Below are 20,601 nucleotides of genomic sequence, written 5' to 3'. Positions count from 1 at the left end.
ATGTATTGCAGCCACCGAGGCCTTAAATGGATATACTGTATTTTTGCCACTCAAATGTGTAGGCATAAGAAAGATGCTAGACAAAGTACCATCCTTTTTTACAGGTCAGAGTGCTTGTATTTCAATTACATTTGAGCAGGACATGGTTTCAGAGCATTCAGCAGATACCCACAGCATTTGTTAGCAGAAAGTGACTTGATTTTTCACAATTTTGAAGCTTCATTTTCTATGATAGGTAATTTTTTGTAACCATTCAAAATTGGCAGAGTTATTAAAAACACTATTCTCTGGGGTGTGCCAAATTTACAATAAATATTTATTTTCACGGCGGCACGAGTTCTGAGGACCCGGGTTCTATCCCCGGCCCCGCCTGTGTGGAGTTTGCATGTTCTCCCCGTGCCTGCGTGGGTTTTCTCCGGGCACTCAGGTTTCCTCCCACATCCCAAAAACATGCATTAATTGGAGACTCTAAAATTGCCCGTAGGTGTGACTGTGAGTGCAAATGGTCGTTTGTTTGTATGTGCCCTGCGATTGGCTGGCAACCAGTTCAGGGTGTACCCCGCCTCCTGCCCGATGACAGCTGGGATAGGCTCCAGCACGCCTGCGACCCTAGCGAGGAGAAGTGGCTCAGTAGATGGATGGATGGATTTATTTTCACTTTACGGGGACTTGAAACAAAATGCAGAAAGATGGGAAAAATAGCTTCCTTTGACTAATAGGAAAAAAAAACACTGTCGTTTTCTAGGGCCTTTTTTAGAAAATGGCTCAAATTAGAAAGCTTGGAGACCTCCACTTTAAGCATCAAAATGCCCTAGACTAGTCATGGACCTTTTTTCTTGCCAAGTTAATGAAATCACCCAGAAGAGGGACTATAAATGGCAGCTGTCTGCCCTTCCTGACTCACCATCATCATCATCATCTCCCAGCCACACTTTGAAATACCGCCAGGAGGAAGCAAGCGCCGTCACACAAAAATGGTTGCAGGGCGAGGTGAATTAGATTCGAAAGAGAAGGGAATCCTACAAAGGGAGGTGTCAGTGTTGGTCGTCGCAGTGCTGGCATCTGTCGCTACCGCCATCGCCCACGGTGGCATTCATGACTTTACTTTGAATTAGCCCGCTGCTGGCTTCTCCGTTAACACCTGAGCAGGTCATTATGAGATTGTTAGGGGAAGAGGAGTGGGAGCGAGAAAGAGGAATATCTTATCCCGCCTAGTGTAAACAGTCTGTCAGTCTGAGAACTTTTCCTACCCCTGGAGATCCTTGTCTCCTCAGACAGTATGACAGAGACCTCATGGGAATTATGCCTGGCTTTCTCTCTCTCTGTCTCTCTTTGTTTCCAGCATGGACTGACAGATCACAAATTCACAATACTAAGCCCTATTTCAATACTACTTTCTGTTGGTACACAAGGCTGACTTAAAATAAACAACCTTTTGCTTAATGCTCTCTCTCATTCTTGAAGTCTCTTTCTCATGAATATGCCTTGTTGTTGTTGCCACTGTTGTGTTGTTTGTGGAGATTTTTCTTTTTTCCATCCTCGCCGCTAGTTTTTTTTTTCCTTTTCCTTTTTTTTGTTTTTAAGTACCGTATTTTCCGGACTTTAAGTCGCTCCGGAGTACAAGTCGAACCAGCCAAAAAATGCATAATAAAGAAGGAAAAAACATATATAAGTCGCACTGGAGTATAAGTCCCATTTTTGGGGGGTAATTTATTTGATAAAATCCAACACCAAGAACAAACATTTCCTCTTGAAATGCAATTTAAGATAAAAATAGAATAGAGAACAACGGGCTGAATAGGTGTACGGTATGCTAACGCAATGACGCAAAAACAACGAACTGAGAACGTGCCTGGTATGTTAATGTAACATATTAACCGTTATTCAGATAACTATAGCATAAAGAACATGCTAAAAAGTTTACCAAACCATCAGTGTCACTCCAAATCACTAAATCTAATGAAATCTTAATCCTCGGTGTCACTTCTAAACAACTCCGCCAACTCCGGAGGTAGACGATGCGGCGCTTTCTCTTCTACGTCGCTTTCGTCAGGCCTAGAGCGCCCTCTTGCGGTTGTCAGTGTGAAAATAACGTGAAATTATATAATAATGTGTTAATAATTTCACATATAAGTCGCTCCGGAGTATAAGTCGCACCCCCGGCCAAACAATGAAAAAAAAACTGCAACTTAGTCCTAAAAATACGGTAAAAACGCTTTCCAGGGTGTAGACAGTGATGCCGCACAGCGCACCTCCTTGGATTCCAATATTAACTGTAAATGGCCCCTTTGCCTTTTCTTTCGCACCAGTTTTCTTTGACTAAGCGGCATTTTGAGTGCTGGACGGCAGAGAAGAGATGTGTTTGTGGTTTATGCATGAGTACATACATTGAGAAATCCACGTTATGACCAAGTTTTGTTTGCTGTTGTGTTTTTTGGAATGGCTCACAAAAATAACACTGGCTTCTAGTCGAGGAGCATCTCTACAATGTATCGCCTTCGTTGTCTCCAAAACTCAGTTTCCGCAAACTGTTTTGTTGAACGGTTCATTTTGGTATTGCACACATTTTTCAATGCTACTTTTGGGAAGTGTCACAAAATATCTGAAATATTTTGAAAAAAATATTATATGCCATGCCACATTTCAGCACGCTTCCAAGTCAACATGTCTGTTGCTTAGTTGACGGAGTGGATGAATTATTACCTAATCTCCATGCATATATTTCGGACATGCTAAATAGTCACATGTTATTTCCCCTGCACAGCAGCACAGTCACTTGCAGCTCTCATCAGAAGACCGTGTGCACCAAAAGTACACTTAAAACACTAAATACGTGTATAAATATGTATACAGTACCTGTGTATAGACATGTCACAAACACTGACTGGCCACACGTGTGTGTGTGTGTGTGTGTGTGTGTGTGTGTGTGCGTGTGCGTAAGACATTACTAATAAAAATAAAGTCAGATTACAGTGTGCAAATGTACACAGGGATAAAGACCTTGGAGACATATTCTGTGGTCTAATGAAACTAAAATTGAACTCTTTGACCGTGATGAGCATTGTTGTTTGAATAACAATCCTTTTGAAAATGTATGGGCAGACCTTAAAAAGGATCGTGTGAGCAAGGAGGCCTAAAAACCTGGCTCTGTTACACCAGTTCTGTCAGGAGGAATGGGCCAAAATTTCTGCCAACTATCGTGAGAAGGGTATTGAAAGCGTTTGACCCATGTCATACAGTTTAAAGGCAGTATTTAAACTTGTAACTGTGAAGAAAGTAATTAATTATTGTCCCCGAAAATAATCCTTCTCTCATTATTGTGACATACAGTACAGCAAATAGAAATAATTTTGACAATCCTAATTCACCCAAAACAGGAAAATGTTTGTCTGATTTCATGTCAGACAGTGAGAAAATGTCTATTTACATAGTTTATGTAAAAATCTGCTTTCAACTGTATACTGTACATAGTCTGTTCGAGTGTGAGGTGCCTAAACTTGTCTGACTTCCAACAAGTTGGCATTTCTCTTCCTCATAACCGACATTACAAGCAAAGACTCACTGCCTAATCTTTATTTTCTACTCAAAATTTGCGCCAATCTCAAATCCAAAGCGATGCAACACCGCTATATGCTATCTGTTATTCATTACACTGGTTTACAAACTTGAGTTTCAAAGAAAAGCTGGGTGAGACCCTCTTCCATGCCTACCTGCTGAAAAACAGACTTAATAAATATATACTTCACTGGCAGTTAACATTTGGATTGAAGTTGACGAAAATAAACGACAACGGCAGTTAATATGTTTACATACATTTGGTGCACAAGCTCTACGGAGCTTTGTTTCCAAATAGCCAGCGTGTCTGCACTTGGAGTTAAAATGATCCGCTGCTGTCCGATTGTTGTCGCAATTAACAAGTTTCTGATTGTCTCCTCTTGCGCCAGTATATTGTGAAGTAACGCTGCTGCTTTCGTTAAGACATTTGCAGGCTTTTAGGCAGACTTTAGTGAGTTGAAATACTTTGAACTTCCATGTTTGAGTTTTAAAAACTGAAGGGCATCCGTTTCATCTGAAATGTTGCTTACACACACACTAGGGAAATCCCCTTATACTGCACACACTACTAAAGCGCTCTCATATGCTAGAATGCTCTTACACATGTTACGGTACTTCTTTCACAGGCTGATATCTGCTCTTATAATATACTGAAATACGTGTTTTAGTAGTGTGTTTAAGAGTGTTTCAGTAGTGTTTGTAAGAGCAGACATAATCCTGAATTATGTCTCTGGCAGTCCCTCATGGGATCACCTCCTTTTTGCCTCAGGTACGGTCAGACAAGCCAGGCGTGAGTCTTATAATCACTAGGAAGATACACACATTGATGAACACACAATAACTGACGTGCAGTCGTGCACTCTGAATATGGGAGGCCTGTCTCCATCTCTGGTGAGGAGTTTAACAATGTAACCAATCTCCATCACCATTCCTCATTAAGCCTTCAGCCTGGTGTTTTATGGATTGTTATGTGGCTGAAGAGTTTATATCACTGCCCAGCCACTTCAAGGACTCTTATCAAGGCCTTGAACTACAATTACCCCCCTCCCCGCACCCCCTTCATCTGTGCAGCCTTCCACTGCTCCTCCTGTCAGCTGTTCACGACAGTGGGAGCTGGCACCAGATTCTTCCTTCTGGGGATTCCTGCCACATTGCTCCTCTTTTGTCTTCTCTTATTCCTCTCACTGAGCTCTTCCGTCCTTTTTGATCCCTCTGTTCTTGTTTGCATTGCCCCATTGCTTCCCCTGCACAAATAAACCGCAGACACGGAGGTGACCTCAGCCACAGCAGGCCAAACTCAAGTTCTCACACAATTGCTTTTGCAGTCATGCAGAGATATTGCAGCTCAAATGTACCAAAGACAGTTGTGTCTCATTGTGTTTTGTGTGACTCATCACCGATTGTGAGCACAAGCTTCATAACGTCAACGTCCGTGTGTGTCTGCACTTAAAACACAACAGTCAGTCAGTCCAATGATAGAGAGGATTCAATCTTGCCGTGTGAATGGTGTCATATGCACTCGCCAGTTACACAGTAGGTGCACAATTTAATCCAGTACAGAAGGCTTGCGAACAATTCTCACAACAAAACCAGCTCATCCTTTTGGGCTGTCTTTGACACTGCTTGTGGCAAATATGATATTAGTTTATATCAGTAACTTGCCATAGTAAGCATACTTGGCATAAAGCTTATTGATTTGAATCCCTGCATGTTTCGTCTGTTGCCCATGTTCTCTTCTTCTTGCTTTTGTTTCTCTTGGTCATGGTCGCAATGTTTGTATCCCCCTCTCGATCTATTTGTTATTCTCTATGAGTGGGTGCTCAGCCACCTGAGACACTAAACAAATAATGTAACGTACAGTGCAAATGAGATTTCCTGCAAGGCTTATTGATGTTATTATAAAGTAGGATACTGAAGCCCAAAATCATTTAAGTCTTCATCAGTCCGGCTGACATTTTAGTGAATTAGTTGATGGAGGCTGGGTGGATTGGGGGGCATTGAGGTGTCGTTGTTCTGGCTCTCTTAGCTGTTTTTCACGATAGGGTCAAATAGTAGATCGATCGTCTCATTTGGTCAGACGGGTGGCCTTTGATTGACTATCATAAGGCTAAGGCTCTAGCGCAAATGTTATTTGTGCATGCTCTTCATAAGCAGTAAATCAAGTTAGCATTGAGCTTGTTTTTGCATGAAAGCGAAGCGCGCTTTTATGATTCAGTAGAATGATTAAAGTTATTATTGCCATCCTCCCCATTTAATGTAATTTTAAAAATGCCTGGACTTCAGAAAATACGATTTGGTCACTTGGTGGATAGATTTGAATGTTTCATCCAAAATCGCCAAACTCTTGACTTACTTTTGGTACTAATCATGGTTGTAAGGAACCTTCTTGTGAGTTTACTTCAATACTTTGTCAACTGCACAATACCTATGCGCCTCAACTCTGCTCTGCTCATCTCAGTTTGGATCAATTGGTTTTCCACTTTGAAACTGTTTCAATAGAGTAGGCAATTGAGACAACAGTAATGGTGAACAATTGTCTTCTGTGCTTATTTTGTAATAGTAAATTTTATTTTAGAAGAGACTTAAGGCAACGGGAAAATGGACCAAAATTGGAACAACATGGAGACACGGAAATACAACAAGGATTCAGAATTATTCTTTGAAATAGTTTGTGATAAGGCCTGGGTTTGACTATGGAAATGTACCAAATAATGCGTAAAGCCATGGCGAGCCATCTAGCCATATAGTGGGAAAGAGGCACTATTCTCTCATGTTACTTGCAGTGTTTTTAACAGTCTGCTTGTGTGCATTGCCAAAAATCTATTTTTGTTTCTTCTGTCCATAAAATGTTAATTATCATGTGCTCTTTTTTTTTGTTTTTATCAAATGCAAGTTCTCTATAGAAAAATGTTGTTTCACTTGGTTAATTTTCTTCAGGAGTCCTACCTATCTATCTATCTATCTATCTATCTATCTATCTATCTATCTATCTATCTATCTATCTATCTATCTATCTATCTATCTATCTATCTATCTATCTATCTATCTGTCTATCTGTCTGTCTGCCTGTCTGCCTGTCTGTCTGTCTGTCTGTCTGTCTGTCCGTCCGTCCGTCCGTCTGTCCCCGTCCCTCCCTCCGTCCGTCCGACCTACCTACCCATAGATAGATAACAAACAAAAAAACGATCTACCTAAATTCACGTGTGTGACAGTTACTATTGTTTGGAGGAGTACACATTAACATTGCAGTTAGTGTGCAAATGTATCGTGACTGCATAATATGAGTGTCATTCCTGCCTAAAACTGAATCTAAAGATGATGGCTTTCTGCTGTAGGACAGTCCCTGGTTGATCCTTGTTTGTATTTGGGCTCAGTTGCTAGTCATTAGCGAGCATGACTTTGACGCTTTGTAGCTGTGGCACCACCACTAGCCCTTGTTTCCTCATCAGACTGATACTAAGAAACCAAGCTGAGCAAGACGGGATAAAAAAGAAAAAGAAAAATTGAATAGAAAGTTGTTAACGTCACTGAAGCATGAAAACCTTGTCCTGGGGTTGGAATGACTCGTATACAAGGTTCTTTAGTGCTGTGGCTGCAGGGATAAACATAACTTACATCAGCCCTTCTTCTCCTGTACTGGAGATTTCCTCTACTGGCACTTACAACCTCAACACTTGCAAGCATATATACCATAGTTTCTTTTTATCCTATTGTTTGGAAATACCTGGGATACTGTCTACACAGGGTAAATAATTTTTTTTCATTGATATGATCAGCATTGGAAAGAAACTGTTCAAAGTGTTACTGCTGTCACATCCTCTTGTGCATTTTTCCCCCCTCTCTAGATCGTCACTCAGTATGTTTATGAGCTGCTGGAGAAAAAGTGCAACATGACTAAAGCAATCCTACCAGTAAGTACTCCAAGTGAAATGAGGCTTTTCCCAATTTTATAATATGCCCCTCAAGAGTAAAAGGACTTGAATATGAAAACTGACATAAATGCATCAGCTTCATCGTGTGATTATAATACTGAGTGCCCTGTTTAAAGAGAGCGAAGAAACAACAAACAAAATAAAGAAAATAGGATTGTAGGAGTAAGCTCTTTTTAGTCTTTGTCCATATCTTTATATCAGGTTATTTTCTTACTTCCTCTCTTTCTTTTGCCACCTCCTACAGTTTGCCCTAATCCTTTGTGTAAAAGTGTCTCCCCAACAAATTAACTGTTGTGTGATGCATCATTTCAAAAGCTTGCCGCTGACGCATGTTGATACTTAATCTGTTTCGCATTCATGTGCTCTAAAGGGGGACCTTCTAGTCTGCCATCGTGGAGATATTCTTTGACAAGCTCATCCAGGCTCAGCGCACTCACTTGATCCCTTTTATTTGTTGTTGAAAGCATGTTTGCCTCTTTTTGCCCCTATTTATGGCCCTCCCCTATGTCTCGCCTTCTTTTCTCTGTCTATATTTTTCAGGCTGCATTTATAGGAATGTTAGCCCGAGCAAAGTTAGCAGCAGCGCTAAAAGGCTCAATAAATCAAACCCTAGCTAGGGATTCAGTGCCTCTCATTAGCCACCCATACACATTTACTGGTTTATCTGCCTGGGCTATTTATATCATTATTCCCCTGCAAAATGGGTCTGTTCTGTTTTTCTGTGGCCCACCCACCTGAGTGTATATGGCGTGTGCATTTGTATATTGGTGGTGGGTCTGTCCACCTGCGTTGCATTGAACTTGTGACCACAGATTTTAAGAAGATTAACTGCAGCCAAGTATAGTGAGAGGGAATGAGGGAGCACCCGAGAATAAAAGGGCAAGATTTTCTCCCCCACTCAGTTCTCTTTGTCTGCTTGGATTAAGTTCTTGCAGCTGCCACCCATGGCTTTTATGGATAGTGTTTGTCTCCTTGTCTCCTAGGAAGTGCATGCACACAGTCACTTATCCCCTTTTTCTGTCTGTATCACTTTCTGTCTCAGTTTTAATCACTCAGAGGCTGTTTGCTTGTCATGATTAGTATGATGACGCATGTTAGCTTTTTAATGCGTAAAATCCATAGAGGTGAATGAAGGCTGTTGCTTTGTAAACTCATGCAATTAATGATACCTTTCACAATCAAGTCTTTCAAGCTACATCAATTGAAGCTTTGAATGTAAAAACACAACTTGACCTGAAATTGAGTGAAATGTTATGATATTTGAAACACTGGTAAAGCTTATAAAAGTAAGACACGTAATAATTCTAGATATTTCCTCACATAAAAGCTTTTTTGGCTGTGATTCAAACAGTAATGTTACGAATTATGTTTTCATCTTTTCACATCAGGTAGATGCCACTGTAAATGAGCCTTCTAGTTTTATCTACCTAAGCCCCAACGCCTTATCCAACCCATCCAAGCTACTGGTGCTGATCCAGGGCAGTGGTGTGGTGCGAGCAGGTCAGTGGGCCCGCAGACTCATCATCAACCAGGACTTGGACTCTGGAACTCAGATTCCCTTCATCGCCAAAGCCATGGAGGTAGGGGATTTTTGTCATTTATGTATTGATTTATGAGCATTTGCTATGTAGGCATTGTTTCTAGGTTTCAAATTGCAAAGCTCATCTACATTAAGTGGTGTCAAAGGTGTGACACCTTCAATTGTTAAAGATTTGTGACACTGTCGTTGTTAAAACAATTCGGTTATTATTTTATGGTTTCCTTAAATTTTATGTTCCAGTACACAAAGCTTGCAAAGTCTGTAAATGCATGGTTGGATGGTGTTGGGGTGGAAGAAGAACTCAAACACCTTTGAGATGAACGGAACAGACATTGTGAACCAGGCCCTTTCTCAGGTTGAATGGCTGGATGTCCCAATAGTTTTGTCCATATACTCTATCTGCGATGTCATCATTTTAGCACTCCACCACATACAACAGCACAAGCAGCCATTTGCTTATTTTATTTGTGTGTCGTTATTACTCATACTTAGTGCTCAGAAGAAAGAATTGATGCATTCTTATATTTCTGTTAGAATATGTATTAAAATCCACAAGAGGAAGGAATAACACATTTGTTGTTTTCTCCTCCCATGCCATATCTTTTCACACATTTGTACACACATGTAAAAGCAAGCAAAATGGGCTCTGCCTCTCATTATTTTCATCCCCACCTCTGTGCTCATTTGTCAAGCCTGGCCACCTCTACCTGTGTAATTTCGTCAGCCTGCTGTTCAAATTGACTTGGGGGGGGGGGGATCTTGTTCTCCTACTCCCCCCGTGTCCCTCCAATGCGTCCATCTGAATGCCATAAAGACTTTCACTGCTGTGTAAAGCCCCTTTCTTGCTGTTTACATCTTCTGGAGATGTTTGTGTTACAATGCGTATGTGTCTGCATGCCATGATCTTTGAATTGCGTTTAGTCGGGCTGGGATTGCAGTGGAAGGCAACAACACTGTGCTGCAGAGAGCCAAAGTGACAGGCCAGATATAGAGAACATGGTAGTGTGAGTCTCGCTCGTTCATCATAGTAAACAAGGAATCGTGTTCCTACACTCTGACAAATCATCATCCAGGCGTTTACCACAGACATGCCTTGTACTGAGGCATGCACAGGATAGACAGTCACATACATTTGTAGTCAATTCATGCTGTCTGCATCCATTAGGGGCATGTTTGTGGCTCAGTCTGTCATAGCATAAAATTTGTGTGAATGCCTTTTGAAGTAAGTTTACAATAACTGGTGACATCATTCTGTACCATTTGAGGAAAATTTAGAGTGTCACTTATACTGAATTCACAAGTTGAAGTGCATAACTGATTTATTTTAGAGGTGGTAGAAGGCTGAAACAGATGCCTGTTGACTTTAGGCAAGAGACATGGGACGATATAATTGGAACAGATACCCAAACTTTCACTAGCTGACACATGGTGACAGCCAATAACACTCAACCAATTTTGAGTCACCAAGTGACCTGAACTTTGTGTTTTGTCTCCTTTCCTGCTGTACAATACTTTATGTTATGTTCTTGGTGTCTACGCCAGCACCATTTGCCTGAAACGTAATGCGGCATTGGATTTGGGCTTCTTTGTACCTCCAGATTCAGTTCTTTCTGTTGCAGAGTCTGTGTGCGTGTGTGTGTGTGGGTGGGTGGTGGTGGGGGGTCGTCCCACTGTTTACCATCAATGTGTACGTTCTCTTCCCATCCATCACATTCTGATGGGGTCCTTCACATTTCTAACGTTCTGTCAAGGTGAAGACGTGATGAAACATTGACACCAGGCAGCTTTGCAGCACATTTGTGGCCCCAACAGTCAAATGAAGCTCCCCTGCCATGCCTGGCTCCAGAGTAGCCGTCAGCACTCAATTAATATTTTATAATGATGTTTGATGTTAACAACTAATTCACTAATCCATCTCTTTTACCAAAACATTTGCACCCAAGCATTAATTTCCTGGCATAGGTTTTGAGATATTGCTTCAGTATTTTATGAAATACGCTGTCCTTCCTAGATCAAAACAACCCCACAGCATTGTGCTGCCACCCCTATTATTTCAAAGTTGGGATGGTGTTCTCAGGTGTGCAAGCGTGCTTGATTTGCACTCTGGTTTCCTTGCACATCCCAAAAACATGCGTGGTAGGTTAATTGTCCATAGGTGTGAATGTGAGTGCGAATGGTTGTTTGTTTGTATGTGCCCTGCGATTGGCCGGCAACCAGTTCAGGGTGTACACCGCCTCCTGCCTGATGATAGCTGGGATAGGCTCCAGCACGCCCGCGACCCTAGTGAGGAGAAGCGGCTCAGAAAATGGATGGATGGATATATTATATTAGACTTTACACCGATCTGATCGGTACCAGCCGATAATTATCATTTTATGCTGGTCGACTGATCGGCTTTAATGTCATAATTCATCGATCAAGACATTTACTCCGTGTTGCCATGTACAGTATATTTGAATCCAAAAGATGGTTTATGTTTAGCGTTGTCGCGTGTCTTTTGACGTAGTACTATAAATATCTGACAGCCAATAAAGTTATTTTTAAAAAATGTTGTCGGCGGTGTGGGACAGACAACACGTAATGCCCGGATCAGACTACAAGACACTATGTCAGACTACTACAATAAAATGTTGTATTTCGATACCACCACATCCTGTCTTTTACGATCACTGGGCTTTATCTTGTCAACTCAAACGCCACCGGATACACTCATTACCACGGCCACGACAACAACAATTGATCGCGTTGTGTGTATTATAAGAACAAAATGGGGGAAAACGTGTGCTGGTGGTGACCGGTGCTCGGGAGAGGACTTTAATTCAAGGCTTGCTTGAGCTATGTTCACGTACTTTTAATACGATAGAGCTCGCAAGCAGGCAACAAAACATAATGTAGCCTAGCACGCTAGTGCTAGGACTAACGGTTGTACCGGTCTTCTCTCAAATCATGCGCTAAAGTTTCGGTGTGTGTGAAGTAATTTAATTACAATAAAGTCATTTCATGACAGTAAGTTAGCACCCATTATTTCTCTCATGTAATGTTGGTTTGACCTGACTGATTAGAATACATGACCTGAGAAGATATTTTTAAAGAAACTCAATATAAAGTACACAAGTATATACAGTAAATGAACACGTCATTTGAATAGACACATTGCTCCATCTTGTGATCGGATCGGTGATCGGTTATCGTTTTTTTTAAACTCGGTGATCGGCCCCAGAAATCCTAATCGTGTAAAGCCTAATATATATATATATATATATATATATATATATATATATATATATATAGTATATTTAGTATTTTATTTATTTATTTATATTCTATATGTTTATTATTATGTTGGTTTTACAAACATTTGGTATCCACAAAGTACTGCCTCCAGTGCAGCGTTTGTGAAGTTACTCCTGGGAAGTTGATTGGAAATTCAAAGCCTGCAGCAAAGGGTCAACTTGAGTGCACTGAGGGGAACATGGGGAATTCTTTTTTGGCTTTACAAAATACACCCTTATGATTACACACTGACACACAACGAATTAAAAGGCCTGCTTTGTGTGTTCATGTCTATAGTTTGCCTATAAGCACGTGTCTGTGATGAAACGCCGTTCAGAAATTCTTAACCACGTTCCTCGAGAGAACTAACTAGCCTTTTCTCTCTTTTGATGGACTCACAACTGCCAACCATCATGCAAAAAGGAGAAATAGTTGATGGTGCAAGTTTGCAGGGTCTTTCCCACCAGACACATGCACTTTAACATTCAAAAGTGACATTTACACCACCACACCACACACCATCAGCTGATTTAAAATGATATGCAGATTGAGTTAAATTTGATCCCACACTGACTTCACAAAAGTCAGCTATGTGAACCACTATACTACCAATCGCTCTGGCAGCACACTAGTGTGATGGGCATCCATCAATCCATTTTCTGTACCGCTTATCCTCACTAGGGTCGCGGGCGTGCTGGAGCCTATCCCAGCTATTCAAAATAATTTCTTAAATGATCAATATGAAAATTAATAATAGGCTTTACACGATCAGGATTTTTGGGGTCGATGAGCAAGTTTAAAAAAAAAACGAGTGTCCGCATTTGAGTTGACAAGAAGAAGCCCAGTGATTATAAAAAATGGGATGTCGTGGTATCTGAATACAAGCTTTTATTGCAGTAGTCTGACAAAGTGCAATCGTGAAAGACCAAATTTGTCTTGTAGGCTGATTGGGGCATTACGTGTTGTCTGTCCCACACCGCCGACATTTATTGGTGGTTAGATATTTACAGTACTACACCAAAAGACACGCGACAAGGCTAAAAATAAACTAGCGTTTGGATTTAAATATACTGTGCATGACAACGAGGTGGAGTAAATGTCTTTCGCGGAGCCGATCAATGACATAATTGATCAGATCGGCAAATTATGACATTAAAGCCGATCAAACATAAAATGCTAATTATCGGCCGATACCGATCAAATCGGTGTAAAGTCTAAAAATTAACAATACATTTGAGTGACTTCTGTCTAGCAGCTAAGGGTTGTTTACTTTCTGCAGGGGTCCTCTTTTAAGTGTCAGACTTCTGTAGTTGTAAAAATTGCATCCCCAGCTGGTTGGCTACTGCCACATGAACGTGAACTCTGTTATGGTGCAACTAAGATTAAGTTTAACATGCGGCATCATCTTGTTGATTCAAACATTCATCACAATTAATTAATTAACAACAAATGAATCATGCCTATCCATAAAGCAGACATATTGCTATCACCATTTATGCCCCGTTCGTGAAATGAGCGAATGTTGTCTGCAAATAAATGCACACAGATGTGTATACATCAGTTCACATCTTCACATCTAACACTGGGTCTGAGACATTTGAGGTCTTTGTGCTGCGTGTACATGCTGGCTTCATGCCCATGTGTATGGAAGTGGTGCTAGTCCCATAGCCTTTTCAAATGACAGGTAAGAGGAGCTTACTACTCTGAGTTTGGGGAAAGAGGTGGAAAAGAGGAATCTGATAAGGGGGAAAAGAAGTTGGTAGGGATGCAGGTTTTATGATTGGTTTGAAGACAGCAGAGAAGGGGAGAAAGTGAGCTGCAAAGAGAGGATTGAACCAAGAAGAGCGAAATGAGAGGAAGGCAACTGCAAATGGGGTAGGACAGGCAGAGGATAGATGCTAGTATATATAGAGGGAGCGAGTAAGCAGAAGGCAAGCGTCTGACAGCTCCACTACTGGGAGAAGCCCTCTTAATGACAGCTTATTCCTTCATGATTTCAATTTTTGACACTCGACAGGTCTTCTTGTTGCACCATGCCAGCTGTATCATTACCTTCTGGCCCTGCAACTGCTCTGCATCCTGAGACTGAGATGGTGGAAGGTGGGCGCTGTGTGGTTTTGGAACAGGACAAAATCTGTCAGAATAATGAAAGAAGGAGTACTGAGAGATGGGGTCATTAGTTATACTCGTATATTAGTTGGAGTTAGTGGCAATAAAAAAACATGTATAATAAACAGAAAATAACAGAAAAAAAGTTGTAGCGCCATAGTTTTCATTATATTCCTTGATGTTCCAACGTTTATCAATTCTGATGACTACAAAGACTTCTGCAAATTATTTTACAGAAGTTAAATTCATGAAGTGGAGCTGAGTTCTTGTAAACCTCTCATAGTCACCTTAAAGTTTTCATCTCATAATTTGGACGCCTTAAATTAGTACAGTTTAGAATAATTTAACAGTGACTCAAAGACAGCTGGACTAATTTCTTAATAATGTTTTCCTTTAAAGGGTAGTTTACAGTTTTAAAACTGCTAGCAAGATTTGAATGTAGCCTCACTTCACTAATCCCCCCACCCCACCCAGCCTCTGACCAAAACCACGCCCCTTACCCACATTGCACTGTACGTAACGTGGTAGCATGACTTATGCCGAGCTCAGACTACACTATGGAAGCCCGATTTGGACCCTACAGATACGTTGCAGACAACCGTGCACTGTCGTTGCCAATCATTTGAGTTATGAGTTCCCGATCAAGCTAGTGATGGGCACGGCAGTTCTTTTGAGTGTACTGAATCATTCGAATCAGTTCATTAAAAAGATTCGTTCACCGACTCGTTCAGTTCTTTTTCACAAAATCATTCAAGTGCTTATTAATATTATGACATAAAAAGCTTTAATAATCGGATTAGAGACAGCGTTTAAAAAAAACTGTTTTCATGTGCTTGACTGATTCAACATTAGCCGTTAGCTTGAAGAAACGGCTGCTGGTGAAAGCTATCCCCGCGAGGACGTCAGGACTTAAATCACACGGTTAAAATCACACATGAGTATGTTCACTGCGTAGTACGTCATTCCTTGCGCAAACGAAGCACTCATCGTACTCGTACATCGCTCCTTAGCGGATCACAAACGAAGAAGTTCCACGAACGAATCACTCGTGTCTAACGGATTCCGAATGATAAGTTCCACGAACGAATCACTATTCAGTTCCTCAGTACACCAGTTCACTGAATGAATCACTCAGTTCACTTAAGTACCTCCCCCGCTTGCACGGCGCTGCCTGACGCTGGCTACTCATTGGTCATTCGCCGAAGTGACTGAGAACACTCATCCATCCATCCATCCATCCATCCATTTTCTACCGCTTATCCGGGTCGGGTCGCGGGGGCAGTAGCTTTAGCAGGGACGCCCAGACTGCCCTCTCCCCAGCCACTTCATCCAGCTCTTCCGGGGGGATCCTGAGGCGTTCCCAGGCCAGCCGAAGGACGTAGTCTCTCCAGCGTGTCCTGGGTCGTCCCCGGGGTCTCCTCCCGGTGGGACGTGCCCGGAACACCTCACCAGGGAGGCGTCCGGGAGGCATCTGAATTAGATGCCCCAGCCACCTCATCTGGCTCCTCTCAATGCGGAGGAGCAGCGGCTCTACTCTGAGATCCTCCCGGATGACCGAGCTTCTCACCCTATCTCTAAGGGAGAGCCCGGACACCCTGCGGAGGAAACTCATTTCGGCCACTTGTATCCGTGATCTTGTTCTTTCGGTCACGACCCACAGCTCGTGACCATAGGTGAGGGTAGGAACAAAGATCGACCGGTAAATTGAGAGCTTCACCTTTCGGCTTAGCTCCTTCTTTAACACAACGGATTGATACAAAGTCCACATCACTGCAGACGCTGCACCGATCCGCCTGTCGATCTCCCGTTCCATTCTTCCCTCACTCGTGAACAAGACCCCAAGATACTTGAATTCCTCCACTTGGGGCAGGATCTCATCCCCGACCTGGAGATGGCATGCCACCCTTTTTCGACTGAGGACCATGGTCTCAGATTTGGAGGTGCTGATTCTCATCCCAGCCGCTTCACACTCGGCTGCGAACTGCTCCAATGAGAGTTGGAGGTCACGGTTTGATGAAGCCAACAGAACCACATCATCGGCAAAAAGCAGAGATGCAATACTGAGGCCACCAAACCGGACCCCCTCTACGCCTCGGCTGCGCCTAGAAATTCTGTCCATAAAAGTTATGAACAGAATCGGCGACAAAGAACACTCACGAATCGCAAATCACATTGCAAGACGTTTAATGACGTCCCGGCCCCGCCTGCACGCTGGTTGCTCATTTGTCATTCACCGAAGATTCAGAAGTGAGTGACAGAACGCTTCAGCAGTTCCGTTTCTGCTCCCAAACGACGCGGTTGCCTGGCGGCGGCAGGTGGCGGCTGAGATAAAAGAACAAATTATTTCATAAACTGATTCGGTTCAGTTCGTTCATTAAAAAGACTCGTTCTTCTGAACGAAGCGTTCGCGACCGAAACAACACGAGATCAAGCGTCGTCCCCCCTTGTAGTGTGACATCATCAACGATTGCTGACCTGCTGACAGCAGCCGTTTCTCTCACGACCACGAAAGTCTAACGTGTCAGAATCTTTCTTGCTTTTCTCGCATCCTGTGATTGTTTCTAGACATTGACCAATAGTGTGACGGTGTGCCTTTAAACAGGATTATAAGCGTAAAACAAGCGTAATTAAGCGACGTGCAGGCTTTTTCTCTAGTGAGTGCCTATGGAAAACACTTTGTCCATATAAATACAAAATATGGGGTCGATCGTTTTAATCTTTTCAGATATTGAAGTGGGCATAACGAGAGATGTCGAAATACATTATCATGATGATTGGTGGTAGATTTCTGACATTACATCGTGACATCCTCTCTCTTGCTCTCTTTCTGCCTGATGAGAGCGCGCATGCCGGGAGTGCGCACCATGTGTTTGTTGTTCCTGCTGAGCCAAGCTCCCTCCGTGGACAAGAGACTTGTGTCCCGCGGCCCTGTATGCTCACACTGCTTCCTGGACTCTTCTTGTCCCGCCTCCCCGATGACCTGTGCTGTTGGACCGTGCTCCTGGCGACAGCATGCGAAGATTCGGCGGGGTTTGGTCGGTGTCATTATCAGTCCAAGACAATACTGTCCAAGATGCAATACTGAGGCCACCAAACCGGACCCCCTCTACGCCTCGGCTGCGCCTAGAAATTCTGTCTGTTACTAATTACACTAATTTCAGCTGCCTGATGCCCCTCAACCTCTGAAAGACAGCTCCCATGTTCACCGTTATTTTGTCTCGGGCTCTGTCCAATTCCTTCTTTTTAACTTTTGTTGCAAAGTGGAGGTGAATAGTCCTGTATAACTTCAGCAAAGCTCCTCAAGCGCAATGTAACAGACAACTGTGTAAGAGTGTGAGCCTGCGGTGGTGTACCAGCTCTGAGTTTGCCAGCAAGTGCATGAGAATGATTGACACCTCGTTGCCACACCTTCTGTCTCTGATTGGTTGTTTTTTCTTGGGTGTTGTGATTTTCTGAAAATCAAACTGGAGGTGCAAGAGGGGCCAGAGAGGGCAGATTTTTTTCACAGATCATTTTACTAATGTACCGTTGTCAGGTCACGTTGACAATTTTATTTTTTTTTTTAAATAGCAAACTCCCCCTTTGTTATTACATAATTGTTCAGTTCTTCTCCGTTTGGATTAAGGGTGAAAATACACCTGAAACAACCAAAAAAAGTCCAGTTGCCCTTAATTCAACCTTTGCGGAATAAATCTCTACCATGATGAACACAGATCTGTGGCATTGCCTTGCCTCCAACCATCTCTCCCCGCTCCCTCTCTCACTGGAGACCCTTTTGGAAAATGAGAGGTGGTGTGGTGTTTTCAAAAGGGTGTCAAAAGCATTCGGATTTGTATCTGCTCATTTTCAATGGGAGGCAGAATGGGGGCAGTGAGGCAGACCAACTCAAATGCTCGCAAAAAAGTCCTCTTTTAAGGCCTGTCATGTGACTTCCATCCACCGACTCGACATTTTGTTTTAACCAGAGGATGTCTTTTTCAACACTGCACCTTTCGCTTGGGCCTGCATTATATGGCGGTCTTCTGCACTGAGAGGATGCCCACTTCTCGCTACTGAATCCGTCTGTCCAATCACTATTCTTCCCTCCTCCTCAGTTCTCATTAGTTGCTCTATTTCCCCCCGAGCTGTGGTTTTGTACGTGTGTGTGTGTGTGAGGCGATGCGATAACATTGTAAGTACAGTGTGTATACAGCCCATCTCAGGGCATCAGGTGGCTACAGAAGCCAGCAGGTATCGTTCTATCCAGCCAGCCAGGTTTAGCCAGAGGACACTTTCTCTGTATGTGTGTGGGGGGGGTCAAAAGCTGTTCTGACTCACTATGGCCTTGTAAGCAGCCATGCCACCACCACACACCAACATAGACACACACACCTCCAGGTGGAGAAGTCCCAGCACATCCCGCAGCTCAGATCAATGCACTTGACACCTTCAAAGGCGGGCATTGGGCCTGGACTTGCTCTGGGGTTAAAACCTCTTTTAAATAGCCTCCCGCGGGAAGGCAGCTGTCAATAACCCACCATAATTACCGAGGCCTGGCCCGCCAAGGGCTCTCCTGCACGGGCCAAATTAAAAATTGATCACTGAAAGAGAAAACATTATTTTGTGGTGGTATTCCCTGTCCTAACTGGACTGCTGGGGCGTATGTGAAATCTCATCAACTGGGATCCAAGCTATATACCTAGAGACCTTTTTATCTATCTTCAACCCCCGCCCCATATCCAAATGAATACAATACCGTGCTGTCCCTGTTGTAAAAAAATATATATATTTGCATATTAAGTGTTTTTCAGCATGCATGACAGTGTATTTTTGTGCGTGTGCACTTGCAATGCAAGACTGCATGAGCATGCAGCTGATTTGCTTTAGGTTTTTGTGCATCATCCCTGTTTTGTGTGTGTGTGTTTGTGTATTTATATGTACATCTTGTAGCAGTATATTGATTGTGTGAGTTTTTCTTGGCAGGGAGCCTTTGTTTGACAGTCAGAGGACGATATTAAGAAGATATGTACATCCTCAGGCTTCCTCAAGCATGCTGTTTCACACACCACAAATGAATGAGCATATTATAACACTTGTAAGCAAAGGCTTTGTAGTATTTTATAAACAAAATGTAGGCATATTGTAGTAATTTCTGTCAGTATCGATTGGCTTCCTTGGTTATAGTTAACTCTATATGGATTTTTTCGATTATCTGTAAAGCTTGTGTGTTCATCAATTTGGTGAAAAGTGGGAGTCTTATGCCTAGATCAGACTACAGTATTTTAGCCTCGATATTGGACCGATTTGCTATCGGGCGCAATATATTTTGACAGGAAGGGCAAAACTTCTTGTAATGTGACATATTTATTTAAGCTTATTTTTAAGCTTAATATCAAGCTTAAAACTTCACCAAACTAGCAACTTTACATCACAATAAAACACTAACCTTGTTCCTCATCAGTGGGTAGGTAAAGGAACCAACGTTTTATAGCATTTGGTTCCATTCATTACTCTTTTTCTTGCATTCTCGGTTAACATTCGTTTTCAAAATTCACCGGTGTCGTGTGAAGTTACTTTTCTTCCCAAAATGCTGAGTTCAGGTGCGTAACCTTCAAAATAATAGATTACAAGCTTATAACAGGAAGTCAAGTTAAAACTTGCACATGTAAACCATTTGACGTGATAAAATGGTCGCAAATAACTAGTTTAACAATGCTATATATAACTTTTCGCTGAAACAGTAATTAATATTAAGTCAGTTGGGTTAGTTCCACACACATTGCCTTTTAGTTCACAGGTTTGATATTGATACTGGTTATAAATAACCCGCGAGTCAAATGTTCATTCTATGCTGAGGGCTGCTAAGAAAATGGATGTTCATAATTTGGACACCCTTTATTTAAATCATGCAAACTTTTTTTGACCCAGTCCCCTAAAATAATCGGAATCGAGAATCGTTTGGAACCGGAATCGAAGTGAGGAACCGGAATCTGGACCAGAATCGCTCAAATTCAAATGATCCCCAACCCGAGCACCCAGTGACACCACCACACGTTTTTCCTGTTTTTGTTCTTTTTTTCCCCCCAACACAATACACTGGTGCGATCCATTGTTAATGTTGTCGCCATGGGAACGGGTGTATCTGGTCCTGCCGTCCCGACAGTGTTTGATTTGACAAGATAAAGCCCAGTAATTGTAAAAGACGGGATAGGG

At 42.4% G+C, this 20,601-nt stretch overlaps 1 protein-coding gene across 5 annotated transcripts in view; it reads left to right on the top strand.

The window, feature by feature from the left end:
* Positions 1-20,601, top strand: part of arb2a (ARB2 cotranscriptional regulator A) — a 223,235-nt gene that overhangs the window by 14,104 nt on the left and 188,530 nt on the right. For all 5 annotated transcript variants that reach the window (XR_009787689.1, XM_061767227.1, XM_061767224.1 and 2 more), the window contains 2 exons: positions 7,401-7,466; positions 8,876-9,067. Coding sequence is in view for 4 of the 5 variants with exons in the window: in XM_061767227.1 (XP_061623211.1) it covers positions 7,401-7,466; positions 8,876-9,067 (258 nt within the window). In the remaining variant the exon portion in view is untranslated. The remainder of the gene's footprint in view (positions 1-7,400; positions 7,467-8,875; positions 9,068-20,601) is intronic.

The sequence above is a fragment of the Phyllopteryx taeniolatus genome, chromosome 3 (assembly GCF_024500385.1).
Source record: "Phyllopteryx taeniolatus isolate TA_2022b chromosome 3, UOR_Ptae_1.2, whole genome shotgun sequence".
NCBI lineage: Eukaryota > Metazoa > Chordata > Actinopteri > Syngnathiformes > Syngnathidae > Phyllopteryx > Phyllopteryx taeniolatus.
This window is presented reverse-complemented; position numbering and strand designations above follow the sequence as displayed.